The 19,533-nt window shown below is 37.1% G+C and overlaps 1 protein-coding gene across 1 annotated transcript; it reads left to right on the top strand.

Moving 5' to 3' along the window:
• The first annotated feature begins 4,321 nt into the window (after positions 1 to 4,321).
• Positions 4,322 to 12,497, top strand: LOC112055123 (protein krueppel-like). The gene is made up of 2 exons (XM_052882201.1): positions 4,322 to 4,584; positions 10,116 to 12,497. The coding sequence occupies exons 1-2, from the start codon at positions 4,548 to 4,550 to the stop codon at positions 10,982 to 10,984; spliced, it is 906 nt and encodes a 301-aa protein (XP_052738161.1). The 5' UTR covers positions 4,322 to 4,547; the 3' UTR covers positions 10,985 to 12,497.
• The last annotated feature ends 7,036 nt before the right edge of the window (positions 12,498 to 19,533 follow it).

Here is a 19,533-nt window from a genome sequence, read left to right as displayed (position 1 = left end):
AATAAGTCGCATCATTTGTTGTTGCTATTATTATTGCAATTATGTAACAAGCAATAAGAAGCAATAAAAGAAAACATTGAAACACCTTCTTGCATTTTTTGTATTGCGATTGTCTCAAAGATATTCGCCGGCGGTCGGCTCTATTGACGAGATTTGCAACGATGCCTCAAACAATGCCGTCTATGCTCGTAAAAGCGGGTTGCACCAATTTACGAAAATAGTCTAAAATCCCTATTGTCTATCTATTTAAATCTCGCGCAACAGGACAAAATTGCGCCCGACGGAGCTAATGTTTACTTTCGCTTTTAATGTTCTTTTGTTATGTAGGCAAATAAAAAAGTGAGTTGTAGTTTAATGTGCTAGATCAACACCGTCTCTGTCAATATTTACATACAAATAATAATAACAATTAACAAGGTAGCCGATTCTACATACAAATAACTTTTAATTAACAAGGTAGCCGAATGATACTTTTTTTTAATTATTATTTCTTCATAATTATTAGATGCTTTTGTTAAAAATTCATTAAAACTTGGCACTTCACGCTTACTTTCAAATGCTAATTTTAAAAAGTAGACAACTAACATGACGTTTAGTATCTATAAAGGCAATTTTTTTACAAATCATGTAACACAGAATCCTTTCTACCTATTTGTTTGTTTAATTTGTACAACATCATAAAATGGGCATATCCCTATCCTTTCATCTTCTAACAAAGTAAAGGGTTCATTGTTTCGCAGCAAAACTCCCGACACAAAGCTTTGTGCGAATAACCAGCGCGAATAAAGGGAAAGTAAAAGTGTTAGATGAATTTTGAGAAGTCCTTTCGTTTGCCAAAGTGATATGTCCTTGAATTCTCCCCGGCAAGGCTTAATTGTGGTTTGTTGACTTCAAAGAGTTGGCTCCTTTGACGAGCGGTCTACGCGAGGGTCGCACTCTTTTGAAACAAAGGACACTTTCACTTACACGCAAAATTTCCATTCACGCAAAATATTCCTACAGACATGTTTTATATGAATAGTTGTACGTGTACAATTTTTTTTTTTACTACAATCTCACCTGACGGTAAGTGATGATGCAATCTAAGATGGAAGCGGGCTAACTTGTTAGGAGGAGGATGATAATCCACACTCCTTTCGGTTTCTACACGGCATCGTACCGGAACGCTAAATCGCTTGGTGGTACGTCTTTGCCGGCAGGGTGATAACTAGCCACGGCCAAAGCCTCCCACCAGCCAAAATTGTAACAGCCACTATTGTAACAGTGACTAGATATAATACATTTTACGAAAATCGGTTCAGTAATTTTGTGTTAAAATACAAATAACAGAAATATTATATATTTAATAATATAATACATATTGTGGCTTTTACGGTCACTATTGCAGGACACACTAGGCACTAAAAATAGAAAAATGATTTTATTTTGTGAAAAAGATTTTATTCTAAACTCACGGAGGAGTCAAGTATTTAGAGGCATTGACTTACAATACTATGGTTAGAAGTTAAAAATGTATATTAAGTTGTATTAGCAATATAATACCTAAACTAAACAATTTAAAAATTTTAATCGAAATTAATACCTACTTGTCGACATAATCAAATTAAAAAATAGCGTTATCGCAGCGACGAAGTTTACTGAAGGCAATTTTAAAGTTTTCCTTTAAAATAAATCATTCAGCTTGTATTGATACAATCTGCAAAGCAAACGCTTCAGCGAAGGGTCCCTTGCGGGCTGCACTAATTAACGATATACTTATAACTAATATTGATAAAAGATAAGATCACACAACACCTGCCTGTTCTTTATCTGCGAATGTTGGCGAGACAAAGATTCTGTTGTTGCCTAATTTATAGATAGGCCGCAAAACAGACGGCTCCCGGAGAAGGCAAGGTGCGACGGCGTGTGCCAGATAACAAACCTAAACATCCTGACGAACAAGGGTAATGCATTTCGAACGAGCGAGACGGAGAATACTTTTTTAACTTAAAAAACTGCACGACTTGAAAAAATTGCTAAAATATAATAAACCTTAACGCGTATGACATAAAGGTAACTTTCTAACGTAAATTGGAGGCACGCGACGGCAGCAGGTGGCAGTTCTTAAAAAACCAACAATCTTTTTACCGTGCATTGTGTAGGAAGCTGTGTTGTTTTCGTTAACAAACTAATGCAGTTAGTGGATATAACAAAGCATTACCTATATGTATTTTTTGTTTAGGAAATAGAAATTTCATATATACCTATAACTTCTTAAATATAAAATGAAGCAACTAAATAAAGGGTTAGTTAGTTGCTTCAGAACGGCTAAACTATAATTTCGATAACATTTGACAAGAGCTAAAATAGAAGCGTATAGTTATGCGTAAAAGGATAAACCTTGCCGGATTAACCACTTTTTGAAATAACTTCATAAATTAATTGCACGGACTTAATTTAACGGCTAATTACAATATAAGTAAGTAAATAAGTATGTACAGACAAAACATTCATTTTTTAAGGAAAATAATGAAAGTATCTAAGTATTTATCAACATCATCAGTTTTGGACGTTTTTTGTTTAAAACAATTTAAAAAATTTATAATTTTAAAGGTATTTTTAACCTTAACAGCATATAGCTACAGTATCACATAAGCTCCATAAATATATTAACTACCATTCCAGAAGCATGCATCTTTATCTACCATATGTCAAGTTACATATCCTAATAATAGAGTTATTAGAGAAATTACCGTCGCCGCGGCGCTTCCTTCGGGATAAAAAGCTCCTGCGTAGGGGCGCGTGCCACTAAAATCGGTATAAATAGTAAAACCGGTAAAAATAGCCGCAGCCGTGTGCGCGATAAAAACGCTTAATTTACGCGATACGCCCGACACTTATGTTTTTTTATGTGTTGTCTTTGAGTCAATATGTTTCGGCCACCGAAGGACGTAAGGCTGAATCGGATAATACTGCCTCGTGTTGGATTATTGTAACCCAATTTGTGTCGAAACTGAGCAATGCGAAGAATCTTTGGTATATGATGTTTATATAAAAAAGGGGTTCAATTGAATGTTACATTGAAAACTTTATTAACATAGTAAGCTTTTGTCTCACTTATTTTCAATTCAGAAACTAATTTTTTTTGTGTTCAATTTAATACTTCACAAATATGTATATAAAATAAAACGATATAGTTTGAGAAATAGTACCTAAATACTAAATAATAGCAGGTCATTTAGCCAGTGACCTACTATACTTAGCTATCACTTAATCGCATCCGATGTCTAAAGAAAAAAATTAACTTAATAAATTATTACTCATCTTTCTATAAGTAGTTACACCTAATGCATTTGACGGGTTATTAATTAGGCTTATGAAGTGGTTCTAAGAAAATATTAAAGCGGTTAGGTTTGTTACGACATTTTTAATGTAAAGGTTAATCAATAAAATCAGGTTAGTTCCATCGACCGCTGTGTGACTCTGAGCCTTCTTATGAAGCCCATAATTAGCGGGCAAATCTCGCAACCATAGGTCATCACTGTTCGAAGACTTTTGTCTTCAGGCACTGAGGATATTCGGACGAAAAGATGTCGCGAAGTTTCCATAATGCAGCCTTGTCGAGTTGGATTCGGCGGTTCACCTGTTTCTCGAAATATTCAAAATAGCTTCAATCAATCAATCAATGCACTTTTAAGCACATCGGTCTCGAGCCGCCAGCATCCAGCGGCTCCATGCAACCCGCTTGATGTCTTCGGGCCACCTAGTGGGGGGTCGACCAACACGATTTTCATTATACTATAAGTGTTTTAGCAAAAATTCTGCAATACCAGTTTTTCATTGAACCTACTGTACTTTTATAAAAACTTGATATTAGAGTGAATATAGTAATTTTTCAAACAAAAGCAAGCAAACGTTCGATTGTCCAAATTTTTATAACATTATAATAAAATCACACATTTTCTTTTATGTTGTAAAATGTTTAATTAAATTCTAAATGAATAAATCTGAATTCCTTTTATTGTTTTCTTTTGTGAATACAACATGTCGCAATAAAATTATACAGACAAAGTGAATCCGTAGTAGTTCTCAAATTAGTGAAAGAAAAGAAAGCACCGCCCGCCCCGTACGGGAGCCGGTCGTAAACATAAAAAAGTGCTTATGTGAAGCTCGTTACAGGGGCTAAAAAACTAGTAGGAGAGAAACATAATGTAGTAGCGGCCATAAAAAGTGAATGCAGTGCGTGCACGTGGAGTGCACCGGGGGTGCGGGGCGCGGGGCGGCGGCGGGGGGTCGCGGTCGCACGGGAGGGGCGTGGGGGTGTGTTTATACCGAGGGGCGGCCGGACACCGCCGCGCCATCGCCAGTGTTGTGGTAGGTTCCACCGAGCGCGGTCGTGTCGCGCAACCTTCACTAGCTATCGCGACTCCGCAGCGGCGGGCACGTGTAGTAGCACTAACAAACTGTTAAAACTGTAGTTTCTATATCGATCACAAACATTATTACTACAAACCTTCGGACAATATTTCAAGTGGTGACAATAAATGCATTCGTGAAGTTGGTGTGAGATGGCCTTATCGCTGCAGTCGAGTCAAAACTCCCGAGGTTTGTACCATTTGTATTATCGTTGTACTTCAGCGCTGAAACTGTAAGAGCATGTGTGTAAAGTTTCAAAAGTTAGCGGTTCGCGACATGCGTGTAGCGGGCGCGGCGATTGGGCGAGAACGGCACACATGGTTTATTTGCATTCGGGAGCTTTGCAGATTCAGTGAACCGTAGTCCGTAGCGAGCGTCGTGTCGTGCTACGAAGTGCTACGAAAAACTTATACGCGTGTGTAGCAGTTTGCTACGATATATTTAGTTTTTTACAAGTTATGTTGTATATAGGCTACAACATAACTATATAGTGGAATAGTTGCTGACGTAATTATGTATAAACAGATATTGTGAGTATTTTAATATTGTAAGCCATAAATAATAAAATTCCAACAGGTTTGCATGCTAATTATACTAATTATACATGCATGCTAAATATACATGTAAGGCAAGTATAATTAGTTAGCGAGAAAATAATAACTAAACACATTAACATAACCAGCCTTTAATAGCCATATTAAGCATCATTATTATAGATTAATGAATCCCTTTTGGTGTCGGCATGTCTGTAGTCGTTCTAATTGAGGTGCAAATTTTTATAGTTTAGGTTATTACTATTTAATGTTTACATTAGCAACAAATTAAGTGGATCGTGAAAAATGTAGTGACCCGCTGACCTTACGTAGTTAGAATCACTATTATTCCGACATTGTTCTAATATTCGCCAGTATAGAACATCTAGTTCTTTAAACCTATGATGTGTAACATAAAACGGTATAGGTAATAACTAACACTGTCACTTCTAACGTGTAAATATAGAGATACAGTTTATGAACAGAAAAATTCCACAAATTCTAAAATTTTGCCAATTAACTAATTTTATTATTAATATTAATTATTCTAATCTTCCATACCATTGTTTACATAATATCATTTCATGAATATAAATAAGTATGTAACGTGTATATAATTGTGTAATTGTTTCATACACAGATTATAATAATTACTTTTTACTGATAATCATTTCACGCACCTATATAATAGGTACATACATAAATAACATAGAAACGGTCGCCGATAAAAATGATAGAAATATGTTACCTATTATTTATTAATGGTACCTATTTATACGTGCAATTTCAATAGTGTGGAATATTTACTGACTTCTACGTAGATTAAGCATTAATTGTAAATGACTAGCCTATGTCTCGCGGTTTCTCCCGCGTAGTTCCCGTTCCCCTGGGAATACGAGGACAATATATAGCCTATGAGACTCACAAATAACGTGGCTTTCTAGTGGTAAAAAAATATCAAAATCGGTTTCTAGTGGTAAGTTAGTGGTATTGTATGCAATATTACTAACTTTGCCTCTTTATAATATTAGTATAGATAATTTGAACTGACCCTCTTACAGATAGAAATACAGATGATATGAGTAGAGCTGAGATAGAGATAAGCTAGGTTCAATTCATACCTGACTGCGCTTTGAAAACTTAACATACGAATAAATTTACTTTTTCATATTTTGTAAAGGATTTACGTTAATAAAATGATTAATAATAATTTTAGAAGTCGATATTAAGTATTTGTTTTTTGCAAATACACATTTATTTTCTCACTTAGTTATTTTTGTATGTATCAAAAGTATAATGCAAGTATAGACATTATAATGGCTCTAAATTCAAAGTTCGTTAATTTCAAGTAGGCCCTGTCAACAAGCACTTTTAAAAATAAAGTTTTACTGTTAGTAGAGACTCTACCAAAAATAGTCTCTACAAATTAGTCTTTCTCATGAAACTTGTAGATAGACACAGTATTGTACGACGATACGGTTTCCTTAGCCGTAATATAGTAATGATGATAGGATACGGAACCATTGTACAGAGAGGCAACTCGCCCTTGACCAGTTCATTCATTTCTGGACACACTAGCAGACACCCACGACGTCGTCCGCGTGGAAATCAATGTAAACTTTCAGCCCTTATTTTACCACTTTAGGGGTTGAATTTAAAAATACTTGAATTACATTATATTTCGTATTTTTTTAATGATTTATAAAAAAAATTTAAAACTGTAACTCTATAAATAAAGGGCTTTCCATACAAACTTTCAACCCCTATTTAAATCCCTTTTATTTTTATTTTAGGGTCAAAAAGTAGCCTATGTTTTGTTCCAAGTTCCCATTTACCATTATACCAAAATTCATCTTGAACGGTTCAGCCGTTTAGCCGTGAAAAGGTGACAGACAGACTTACTTTCGCATTCACATTACATTACAGACAATTGTATAGATTATTGAGATTTATAAAGGAAAGAATTTGTTTAGGTGAATCCTCATATTTAGTTCCAATATATTTCCGAGGTAGCCTGTTAGGAGTTAGAACTCTTAATTTGGGGGAAGCCGAACAAGTTTCGGGTGGCTTGCACGGGTTTTCACTCAACCCTAAAAGGCTGAAACCATACTAGCTCGTAATCTTTTCGTTTCGGTGTTCACTTACATAGGTGTATTCTAAATCCTATTAAGCTACCTTTACAAAATTGGGTTAATGGATTTTGTATTTACCCTAATCAAAACGTTTCCATGTTGTATTTTAAAACGCAATTTATGTAATTAATGTAAGTTGTTAATGTTAGCTAAGTATCAAAAATTCAATTTCTTTAGTTCTTCTATGTTTGTACCCTAAAAAACATAATTACAGAAAAGATTTATTAGTTAGTTTTTCTTGTTTATAGTAGTTTTGTACTAATACAAAATAGAACAGTTGTAGTGACAAGAAATGTAGAAATCGTCATTTCCATTGTCTTGCAACCCATGAACAGTGGTCAAAAGAGTGACTTTTGATCACGTATAATCACCTATTTAACCTGTACTTAAATAAATGTTGTTCTTAAAAATCAATCATCTTTACTATTTTTAGGAATTATTGATTACAAGTACACATTAAAGTAGGTGCGACGTAGCTAGTGGATAAAAATATCTCACAAAAAAGAGTCATTGAGGTATTTATCAGAGAACCCTTGCGCAAAAAATGAGTTATGGAGTGGTTGCCGCGACCGAGTCCATAAAGCGTATTGACTATGGGTTATTGACAAATATTTATGGCGTATAAAGAGGGGATAATTACAACTCTTTAGCACATAAAAAGCGCTGCGGAAGGGTGTGCCGCAAGGTAATGTTCAAATTTATCGCCCGCTTTTCATCCGACGGAGACTGTCCCTAAATAATAAAAGCGATAGTGGCTTTTAACACTGCAGTGTGTTTACATTTCAGATTTTTTATTTATAAACATTTATTTAATAGTAACAGCAGTTATGTGTCTATGATAATATATTGAATTTTAGTTTTAAACGAGGAAGATTACTTGCTATTTATTTCACAAGTACGAGTATTGATATAAAATGCAAAATATTTTACTATTTTATTAATTTTACAACAGCTTCAATTAAAAAATGATCCAGTCAATTTACATGGTAACTTAATAGTAACACACTAAACTACAAGTTTATGACATGGATTAAAACCAAAATTGAATTTGTTCCTTAAAAAACTATGAAATAGTTATCGAACATTAGTAACCGATGCCGTTTCTAAAGCATATATTTTCATAATAATTTGTCCCAAATTGTTTTTAATAATCACTTCTTGTCTTTGTACAGAATTTATAAATTATAAATTTTGCTACAATATTTAAGTTTTCAGTGGGATTTAGGATTTCAGTTGATTTCCTGATTAATGGTTAAACTATAACATGAATCACGATATCAAAACAAAATTGCATTAAAGCTTACGCGAATTCCGGGCGGCTACGTGCAATTAATTATTTTAACAACATATCTACATTACATTTAACATATGTATCTGTCAATGGAAACCCTATGATATAACCCAAGTACCTCAACCTACATACTTCACTTCAGTGTGTTGTTCAGCACTCTAGTATTATAATTCTGAACACAAGTCGGTGCGCTGTTCATCCGCGAAACACCGAGTGGAATGTTATTAAAAAGTTATGGGATAAGCTGATGGTACGTGCCGACTCCGTCCAATCACAAACTTTAAGTAGATCTGCACCAAGTTTACACGAATACTGGCACATTTATAATGTTGTAATTGGTATACTACGTAACAGGCAGTACTAAAAGTCAAAAAGCGTTAACACTTATTTTTAGCCGGCTCTAGCTGTTTAAACTCTTGCAAAATTAGGTGCAGTTTGATGCAGGTGTAACTTATTTTATTTGCAGCTATAATTAGGTGAATAGGTTGGAATCTGGTTAAACGATCTAACCGGAAGTCTAGCTATCATACCGAATAAGTACGAGTAAAATATTTGCCACAGAACGTAAGCTAAACTTTTTAGGATGACATTACATCTAATGTTATAGTATTATGTTATATTCTGAGAGGAGACTCGAGCTCAGCAGTGAGCCGTATATGGGTTGATAACGACGAAACATTTATTTGTAGTTACAAAAAAGTATAAATGAAAAATAAATGATAAAATTGCGGTCAAATAAAAATGCACCCCAAAAAAATTCAAATGGAAGAAACATTTTATATTTTACGTATCTTTTACGTATAAGGTACTGGATACTTACTATACTGTTATGTATTGTGGTGCAGTCTCATTTCAGGTATATTTATAACATTTTATTATATCCGCGTAGGTCTTTCGATTAATTATTAAAAAAAAACCTACGGTAGATGTTAAATTACACCTCTGTATTAACCAAATATTTAACCTTCGTAATTTAAACGCAGCGACTGAATTCGGAGCCGGTCCGAAATTAATTCCACGGCTAAGTAGATAATGTAAGGAAGGCGCATCCCTCCCCCCGGTTCTTCACGCCTCGAGGAGAACTTTCAATTATGATTTTGTCTAATTTTAATTAAGTGCTCTCAAAAAGGCTTTTCTTCGTCGAAATTAATATTTGAATATAATTTGGGAGGAGCGCGCGGGCGGAGTTTGCCGCTTCGAGAATAATTAATTCCATTATACGAGCTAAGTGGTCGGACCGGATTGTCGCTACTGGCTATCCCGTCTACCGACGCCATAGTAATACAACATCTTCCTAGGCATTTACTGGAAATGACGCAATTAATGCGTCAAACGCATTCAAAGAGTATCTCTTATTTCATTAATATTTGTTAACTCTTAAATTATTTATTTCTATCATATTACGCCTTAATGACAGTCTGTAAAAGGTTAGTAAGTCGTCTGCTACAATTTGCGCAACAGGTCGGGACGGAAGCGACCTGCATCAGCGTGATTGCGACCAAATGTTTCCTCCGCCGCGACTGACATACATTTTTTGCCATGTTTTTTGTCACTCTCACAGCTCGCTGATAAGTGTGCTATCGATAGGCTTGGGATCGTTGTTTGTTTAGGCCGAGTTTTAACCCGCGACGGAAGTGATCGTAACAAACTAAGACAGAATACTTAGCTTTAAGGAGTTATTTTCTTTCTCATAACTTCATGTATACCTACCTATATAAGTGAAAAGATTGAAAGTTTAATTAATTTGTAACTCTTTTGTTGCAGGTGTATCGGTAAGGTCGCTGACAAGTATGCGTCAGGAGTCTCTGCCGATGCTGGCGGAGCGGCTGCTGGCCAGCCGCGCGGCGGCGCTGGTGGCGGGGCTGCCGGCCGAGCTGTACTCGGGCGCGCTGCTGGCCGCCTGGCCGCCGTCGCCGCCCGCGCCGCTGCTGCCGCCGCCCGCGCCCGAGCTGGAGCGCGCCCGCAAGCGTCGCCGCACGCCCAAGCTCGACGACTGCTCCCCGGCCGCGCCGCCCTCGCCGCCCTCGTCGGGCTCGTCCCCGGGCGCCGCCGACCCGCCGCGAGACAAGCTCTTCACGTGTAAAGTCTGCTCGAGGTCGTTCGGCTACAAGCACGTCCTCCAGAACCACGAGCGGACCCACACCGGCGAAAAGCCGTTCGAGTGCGGCGAGTGCCACAAGCGGTTCACGCGCGACCACCACCTGAAGACGCACCTGCGCCTGCACACGGGCGAGAAGCCGTACAGCTGTCCGCACTGCCCGCGCCACTTCGTGCAGGTCGCCAACCTGCGGCGGCATCTGCGCGTGCACACGGGCGAACGGCCCTACGCGTGCGCGCGCTGCCCGGCGCGCTTCTCCGACTCCAACCAGCTGAAGGCGCATGCGCTGGTGCACGAGGGCGACGCGCCCTTCGCGTGCCGCTGCGGCGCCCGCTTCCGGCGGCGGCAGGCGGCGGCGCTGCACCGCTGCGCGGGCGGCGGCTGCGAGCCCGACGCGCCCAGCCCGCCCGCCGCCGTGGCGCCCGACTGGCGCTGGGACGAGTGGCCCGAGCAGACGGAGCCCGAAGACCTGTCGCTGCCGCGCAGGCCCGCCACGCCGGACTCGCCGACCGACCTGCGCGTGCACGCGGCGTAGTGGACGCGAGCGGCGGGCCGCGCGCCGCGCGACGCTGAGCCGGTATACGAGTTCCTCCCGAGTAGAGCCGCGCCGCCGACGCAGTACTTCCGCGCTCTCTCGCCCGCTCTTCCTCGAATATTCCATTATTGATAACGCAAAAGCTCCATTGCGCACGATCTGTAGCCAGTATTGTTTTTGAGAAAATTGTAACGGTCGCTTTTTTGTCACTCATTTCTGGGTAAGACTACCGACGTAGTCTCGTTAGGTAGTCGCATTTTACAATAACTTTTTACGACTGCGAATTTGCAATATTTCGTATAAAAAATGCACCTTTCATCCATGTTACAGTTTAGAAGTTTATTGTCGAACCATTTGCATAATCGCAGGTCGAATTATTGCAAAAACGAGACCATTTTTTGTTCTTTTGTTTCGCAAAATAGAAAGAACATGTTGCACAAAAGATATTCTTTGATTTATAATGTTTTTGTTCTCGTTGAGATAGAAAAACGCGTTCGACATTTATTGATCTCGAATCGATGTCCTCCCTCACGCTCGGCGAGCGCTAACCGGAATACGGCCGAGGCGGAGAAGGCCGCGACATTGCCTCATTATTTCAGCTACAATGGCTAGTTAACAATCGCTGATTATTATTATGTATCGATTCGCTCGGCAGCTCCGCCGGCAGCCCCGCAACAAAGACGTCACCATTGTCGCGCCCTCATCCACCGCGCCTCACTTACCTTACAAACACTACTTGATTACCCTTATTTTTGGAAAGGCTTCAATTTTTTCATTTTTTGTATCAATTCAATATTTTTACAAGTATTTATTTGTTCTGTAACAAAAGTAGACCGTTTGTGTAACTGATATTTCCTTGACGCTGCCTCCATAGGGGAGTGTTATCAGAAATCAAGGGCGCATTAGCCGGAGTGATTACTGCGTTACTTTTGAATGGAAGTCAGTAGAGTAGGAGCGAGCGAGATGCGTGGAGCGGGAATATGTCGAATGAGCGCGGCAAGCTTCTGTAAATAATGCTGTCTCTATAAAATTATTTATTATTTATCCGTTAGTTTCTAGGGGTTTACATATAGATTATTTTAGATGTCGTGGAAGCGATTATTATATTGTTAATGTCGTATGTATATTTATGAAGATGTTGTTTAGTTTGTGTCTGACTTGACCGGCTAACAGCTGTTGTAACTCTATTCATCATCGTGTCGAATTTAAGGTGTTATGATCTAACTAATATTATACATTACGTTGAGATGGGCCATCTATGTTGTGAATTATTCAATTTGTTAGGGAGAAATTTCTTAGATTAAATGTCAAAGTATTTAAATTATAAGATAATGCTGTATATAAAATGAGAGGATTAATTCACTGTACAGATGGCCCGCGCAGGGGAGACACTGCGACTTCTTTACGATAGTGCGTATCAAACGCATTAAGTCAGCCACTGACGATCAAGTAAGCTCACATGCCTGCAGCGCTAACGGCTTGACAGCCGATAAAACTAATCGTGTGTTGGTCGCCATGATCAGTTTTATCGGACCTCAGGCCGTTAGCGCTGCAGGCATATGGGCTTCTCGGATGGTGAGTGGTTAGCATTAAGCATTATTGCAATTTGTTCTACGGGTATTAGTTTCCTATTAGGAGTAGTGTGAATAATTATTTTTTCGTTTTTAATCTACTTTGACGTCCGCGATACTTGTTCCGAATGTTTGAGCGCACATGATTATACTTAACGTATTATCGTATTTAGCGGTATCTATTGATTGTTGATTATTATTATTTTATTTTTCATTAGTCGTAAGGATTCATGGAATTAAGGGTTCTCTCTAGTGTCGTATGTCAAAGTATACATAAGAAGATATTTTTCCCAAAGAAATAATAGGTACAAAAATAAATATGTACAAATATAATAAATCGTTTAGTAGGTATTCGTAATTTGATTGTTACAATGTTGTAATTATACTATGTGTAGTTAGAGTAATTAGTGCTGTGCCATTATCTACCTCATCGTGGTGACGCTGTGCCAGGGTAAATAGCCAAAGTTCTTCACATATTTTTTATTGTTCACCTCTTTTGAGAAGAATCGCAGGTTCACCGAACCTCAACAGCAAAGTGACATCGAAGATTTTACTGTTTAAGACTGATTTATCCACACGTATAATAATAACAGATTTCTTTTCGTGTAACAATTAGTCACTTATCAAATAACAAATGTTAGTGATGTACATTTTCCTAGTGGGGAAAAACTATGTCGTTTTTGTGATTGTATTTATTATAATTTGCAATCGATTTGAGTTCATTTATTATGATTTGCAATCGATTTGAGTTCCTATTTTAATAATGATAATAATTAATTTTTAAATTTATTGTTTTCTCGCAAATTTGTTTATATTGATAGTTATTGTATGTCTTGAAGAAGCTTGTTTTTCAGTCTTATGTTTTGTCGCAATGATTATAATAAATGAAATAGTCTTTAATGAATCTTCAGTAAAAATGTACCTAGCCACCCATTGTATGAACTACCTCATTCGGGATTCAGGTGTACTATACAAAAAATAACTTAATTTGAACTGTTTTACTTGTACAAAATATTATTATAAATATAGTGTATGAACGTGACATACGTTACGACGAATAATATAATATATGTATTTCTTTATTCATGTCCAGTACATAACTATTCAATAAAGAGATGTTTGTTATTTAATTTATCTTTTATTGTTGTACCTAATTTTGTACCCTTTAATCAAAACACAATCAAGAAAAATCACTGAAGATTCCAAGGTTCCAAGGCATTGAAGAATTGGAATTTGGCTTAACACATCACACAGTTATAGCCACAGCGTTAGCTTTTAGCGTTTTCTTTCCTATGCCCTATATATAATTATTGTTCTCAAAACAAATCAAAATAGCCCAAATTATAATCACGTATAGAATACAGGAGGTCCTAATCCTGTGATAATATTATTATTTATTAGATACCTGCATTACGAACCTTACCTTACTTTACCTTATCAGCCGATTGACGTCCACTGCTGGACATAGGCCTCTTGCATGGACCTCCAAGCACAACGATCTCAAACCGCTAGTATCCAGCGGCTCCCTGCAACCCGCTTGATATCCTCAATCCACCTAGTGGACCTACTTATGTCAAATTCAGCTCAATGCCAATTCACGTAATGCATGACCTACGAGTACATGCAATTAAAATTAAGCTCGTGAAAACGTTTTCACGTATGACTAATACCTGAAATATCTAGAGACATAGTTGACAAAATACAGTAACTTACTAAATACAGTAATTATCTTTTGTCTGTATTTTTAACATTTTAACTAGCTCAGTTAGCTCAAAAATTAAAAAGTTTGTTTGTGGTAAAGTGAAACACCTACAAAAATTAGTAAGTAGTTATTTTGAAATCACAGATAGACAGCAGGTACAAAACGTATTTTTTTATATTTTCTATGATACTCGTACCACGTGGAATGATGTGTCCTATTGCCAGACCTTTAAATTTTGTTCTTTAATGGTGTTGTTCGAAAGGTTGCCGCGAGGCTTAAGACGAGGAAGTTTAATTTATAATGATAAGTCGAGGAAAATATAAAAAAAAATACATTTTATACTTGTACGGTAGAAGGTGTGGGCCCCTCAAATCTGCTTTACCTTTCAAACGTAAGGTTGCCGCACTTGCCTATAGTAGAAGAACCATAGGCGGACATACTCAGTGCCGGATTAAGGAACAACCCCCCCCCCCCCCCCCCAGCTTAAGGATACTACAAATAACTAAAAAAGAATGTTGGTTACTATAGATAACATAATTCAAGGTCAATTTAAAATGCGCGGATTTTGAAGTTGCTTTAACTTTGGTGTGCTTAAACAAAAGAGCTTTTAAAATTTTTCTGTACCTTGAAGCTCTTTTACATTTTTTTTGCATGGAGGGCATCATATTATCGAAAATAAAGCTATTATTTTTTGTCTCTCTGTCCGTCTTTTTTGTTGACCGGGAATCACACTGAAACTACTGAATACATTCGAATGAAACTTGCTACGATTTGAGAAAATAATACGAAGAAGGATTTAGAGTCAAATGTAACAGTATTCGTAGGTACTTCCGAACCTTTGTGTGTGGTGGTAGATACCTAAGCCTCTTCATGCCTGATCTCTTAACACATTCACCGGCAAACAAAGTGTTCTGTCCCAGACAAAAACAAATAAGCATTGCGATTGTACTTCCCCAGATGAGTTCTGTCAGATAGTGCTCTTGTACTAAAAAACCAATATAATGTTCACTTCACGAAAATTCGAATCGACTTCATGAAACTTACTTTGACGAATTGCCGTTTTGACTAAATTATATATAAAAAAATATGAAGTTCCTACGGTTAGTAAGTTTTAAAGTGCTGTTGCATAAATTTTTAATAATTATTTTATATAGAATTCTGAGAGGAGACTCGGGTTGATAAATGAATGAATTATATAGAATTATAAATATAGAAGAAAGGAGTGTTAACTTTTGCCGTTATAACATCTGTAATATTCACCTTTTACCCCCAACAAAGCCCAAACAACAAATAACTTTTGGTAGCGACAATAGTACGACGGGCTGGGATCGAACCCCAGACCTATATCTTCTTGAGTCGGCTCCTTAACTAATGACGCAAGCTAACAGAGAGCAGATAAAGAACCAAAAACGTTACATGTTGCACCACCGTAACTCTACAGAGTCATAACATTGTAACGTGTTACGTTTCTATCTTTTAACCTACAAGTGTATATCTATCTTTGTAAGAAATTCTAGATTATGTTAATGGATGTTTCTAAAACAGTAGTTACAAAGGAATATCAGTAGGACGAAAGTGAGAGCGGGCGCTGCGAATTATAATTTATTTGGAGAAGTGGCAACGCGCCCCCCACTCCGCGCCGCCCGCCCTACCCTTTGCTTTCGCCCTTCGTTACGCGCTCACTCGCCAAGCGTTGCAACTCGGATCGCTTTTATTTTTTATTTTATTTTTATACACATTTTTGCACGTTGATACAGTACCTTAATATTATTTTCATTTATTGAATTCGTATAATTTATGATTAGAAGAAAAGGTCGGCAATTTTTAAATATCTTAAAAAAGTATTCCACATATTTTTGCTTTAATTTAAACTTGAAAAATAATAAATTTTGATACCATATTTCACTCCGTTAAAGTTTTATGAGAAAAATAGCATTTTCCAAGATTAAAACGACAAAAATCAGTTTAGAAGTTTAGGTGCAACAACATACTGTACCTACAGACAGTTACTATAACTATTTCTCTTACTCGTGGAATCGAAAAAGATATAAGCAAGTAAAAAATCATTATGTTATAGTATAACAATCTGTGCAGTAGCGTGCACAAGGTTTTTAACTAGAGTTCGCACTAACTATATGTACCTATAGATTATACAAAATAAAAAATCCAATATAGCTTCATAATGAGTCCTCAGGGTAGGCAGTTATGGTTTACCTAATTAATTTATCTTCTATCGTATAATTTACCTCAACTTTGAAATATTGTAATGATACTAGAGTGTTTAATTATTGTATTTGCATGTGTACTTCGTTATTTCGTAGGTTACCACATATAATATCTAAATTTTGGTGATAAGCAAAAAATAAAAATATTTGTTAAACACACTTTACTAGAAAGGATTTGTTCTTATAATTATTTAGAAATAATAATAATTAAAATCATGTATCGGGATAATATACCTTCTACTTGTTCTATAACACTTATTTTAAATTAATTTTCGTTATTCGATATACTGATAAAAGTGACGTAATTAAATAAATGGCTACATATGACCCCTGACCCTGTGGAGCTTTTCCTAATTTTTCTCACCTCCTGTCATAGCAATATTTTATCGGCTTTTAGTGAGAATGACAATTCTAACATAATACAAATAATAATGAATAATAATAATATGATAATATTTATTAATTAAGTTACAACTGTATGAGATGGAAGTTCATACTTTCTGTTTTTTTTGTGTAGGTAGGTTGCGTTCAAAGGAGCTAGCGGGGCGCGGGTCCTGCGGGGCGCGGGGTGAGGGGGGAGGCGGAGGGGGCCGCCCTGGATACCGAGAGGAGTTTTAACCAATTAATTTTGTTCCTCAACGCAAACTCCGCTATATAATAAGGTATAAGTAGGCATTAACTGAGGCGCGCCGATAGCCCGACCGGGGGCGACTTCGCCTTCTCCTTACTCTTGTAAGGATGTCTTATTTCTTGTTAAGCTCTCCGTTTCTCCACTTTTAATATTTAATAGCGTTTTCATGGCTCATGTTTTATAGCGCACTTACGAATTCCTAACATTATTGATGTTGTTTTAACGGTGTCATTGTTTTTCAACGACTCCTAAAAGTAACGACTCATTAACGAATTCAAATTCCGTAATATATTCGGATCATAAAAGTCTACAACTGCGCTTTTCAACTCCAACCAAAGCGGTAGCAACTTTTAATAGCATACGCACCTATTTACTGTTCCTGCAAAAAATAATATGGCATACCATATGTTACACGCGCCTGATGTGCCAAATCGTTTCAACTGATGCCGTCTTATGTAATTTAAGGAGATTCTCACATTAGAATCTCATTCACAATCACCTTTCTCCAAATTGATCCGTGACTGAACACTGAAAAGGGTTCGCCCGGAGCAAGGTTTATAAATAAGATTTTTTAGGTGATCGCGGCGCTCGCGCCTGCCGCTCGCTCGCGTCAATATGACGCACTTAAAAAACAACGGTATTGTGTTGTTAAAAAACAGAAACGCTGCCGAAAAAACAAACCGCAGAATACGGTTAAAAACAAAATGCAGCACGCGAGACGCGAGACACCCTTTCCCTTTTGGGCGACGCGCGCTACGTTTTTTGTCTAAGTGGGGTTGAGTTTTTTATTACGATGCTTCGTATAAATTAATAAATGGATGTGCTCATAATCTGCGGCTTGGAACACTTTCGTCTTTTATATTTTTTCCAAGTTCATTTGTTTTTATGCATAGTGGCGGAAACGAAACGGGGCTATTGATTAGGGCACGTCCGCTCCGCGCGCTGCTCGCCGGCAGGTGGCGGCTGATACTTCTGCATTAACACTTTGCTGTTTACCTAATGTCATTTGTTTTTAGAATTAATATAATAAGACGATAAATAATCACGAAACTGACCAAAAGAGAGAGGAAAAATTCGTTTATACCAACCATAATAGAAAATAATGGAACCATGGTTAGAAACTAAGAAAAAAATACTACTTATTAATATCAACAACAAAATAAACAAGATAAATAAAATTTAAATGTCCATCTGTGATAAAAAAATACTGTGTTTTATAGTTACGAGTAAAAAACAAAAAAAATATTATTTTGATCCGAAAAATGCATAGATCCCGCAGGATTTCTGAAAAACTGAATTTCAAGCTGACAAAGTCACGGACCTCCGCTAGTTTAAAATTAAAAGATTAAAACAACATTTAAACACTTTTTTAGTCAAACATAAATTGTTTGGGATATCATTTGCTGAGTTTAGTTAATTAAAAAACCGTTTCTTCTAGCTCTAGTAGAGTTCAAAATGTCGAAGAGACAAATTTCATAAAACGATAAACTAAAGAAATAAACACCACACACACCAATTTAATTTCCAGAACTAATTCGCTGAAAATATAACATAAGGTGTAGTCCTGCAACTGTAAAATATACGTTATTTGTAACACTTTGGCCCAAAAAGGGATTGAACATAAGTCCGTATATATCGGAAGATGCACCGGGAAGCAAGTTTTTGTTCGTAACTAATAACGCGAAGACGCACTTTTTGCCCACATTCTGCTGCTGACAACATTTGCAGCAGCCGTGAGCCAGCAACTGATGGGTTGACTGAAAAAAGTGAACGTCGTTTTCTAATTCATACCAAGTTCTCCATTTTTATCTAGAATATTTTTATTTGGCACTAGCCGACCCGTATATCCCGTTCACGTAAGGGGACGAAGATAAAATATAGCCCATGACACTCGCAAAAAGCGTGGCTTTCTAGTGATAAAAGAATTTTTCAAAATCGGTTCACTAGATCCTGAGATTGCCCTCCTAAATACCACAAACTTTACCTTTTTATAATATTACTATTGAATAATTCACTCATTTTGTTGTGCAGGGAAATAAAGCACCTATGTATTCCGGTGTAAGATGGAAAACATGCACTACATTAATAGCAATTCGTCGTTTATGCGGTCATCCAATATGGTTAATTCAACGAAATTATGTAGGTACTTATCATTTCATCCAAACACTAGCCATTACCACTTGCTAATTACTAATGCCACTTGATGCAAAACGACATTATTACGACATTCAAGAACAAAATAATAGTAACCGATATCTTATCGTCGTACCAAATTCCAGAGTATGCCTTAAATGTAACTTATCAAAAAATATTAGATACAGCTCACCTTGGCGATTTGCTATGAGCAGCAAAATATCCGATTTCAACTAACCATTATCTTCCAAGGAGAGTAATTTTGATAATTGTGCCAAATAACACAA

This window comes from Bicyclus anynana, chromosome 6 (genome assembly GCF_947172395.1).
Source record: "Bicyclus anynana chromosome 6, ilBicAnyn1.1, whole genome shotgun sequence".
NCBI classification, from domain to species: domain Eukaryota; kingdom Metazoa; phylum Arthropoda; class Insecta; order Lepidoptera; family Nymphalidae; genus Bicyclus; species Bicyclus anynana.
The sequence above is the reverse complement of the archived record's forward strand: the minus strand, read 5'-3'. Positions and strand labels throughout refer to the sequence as shown.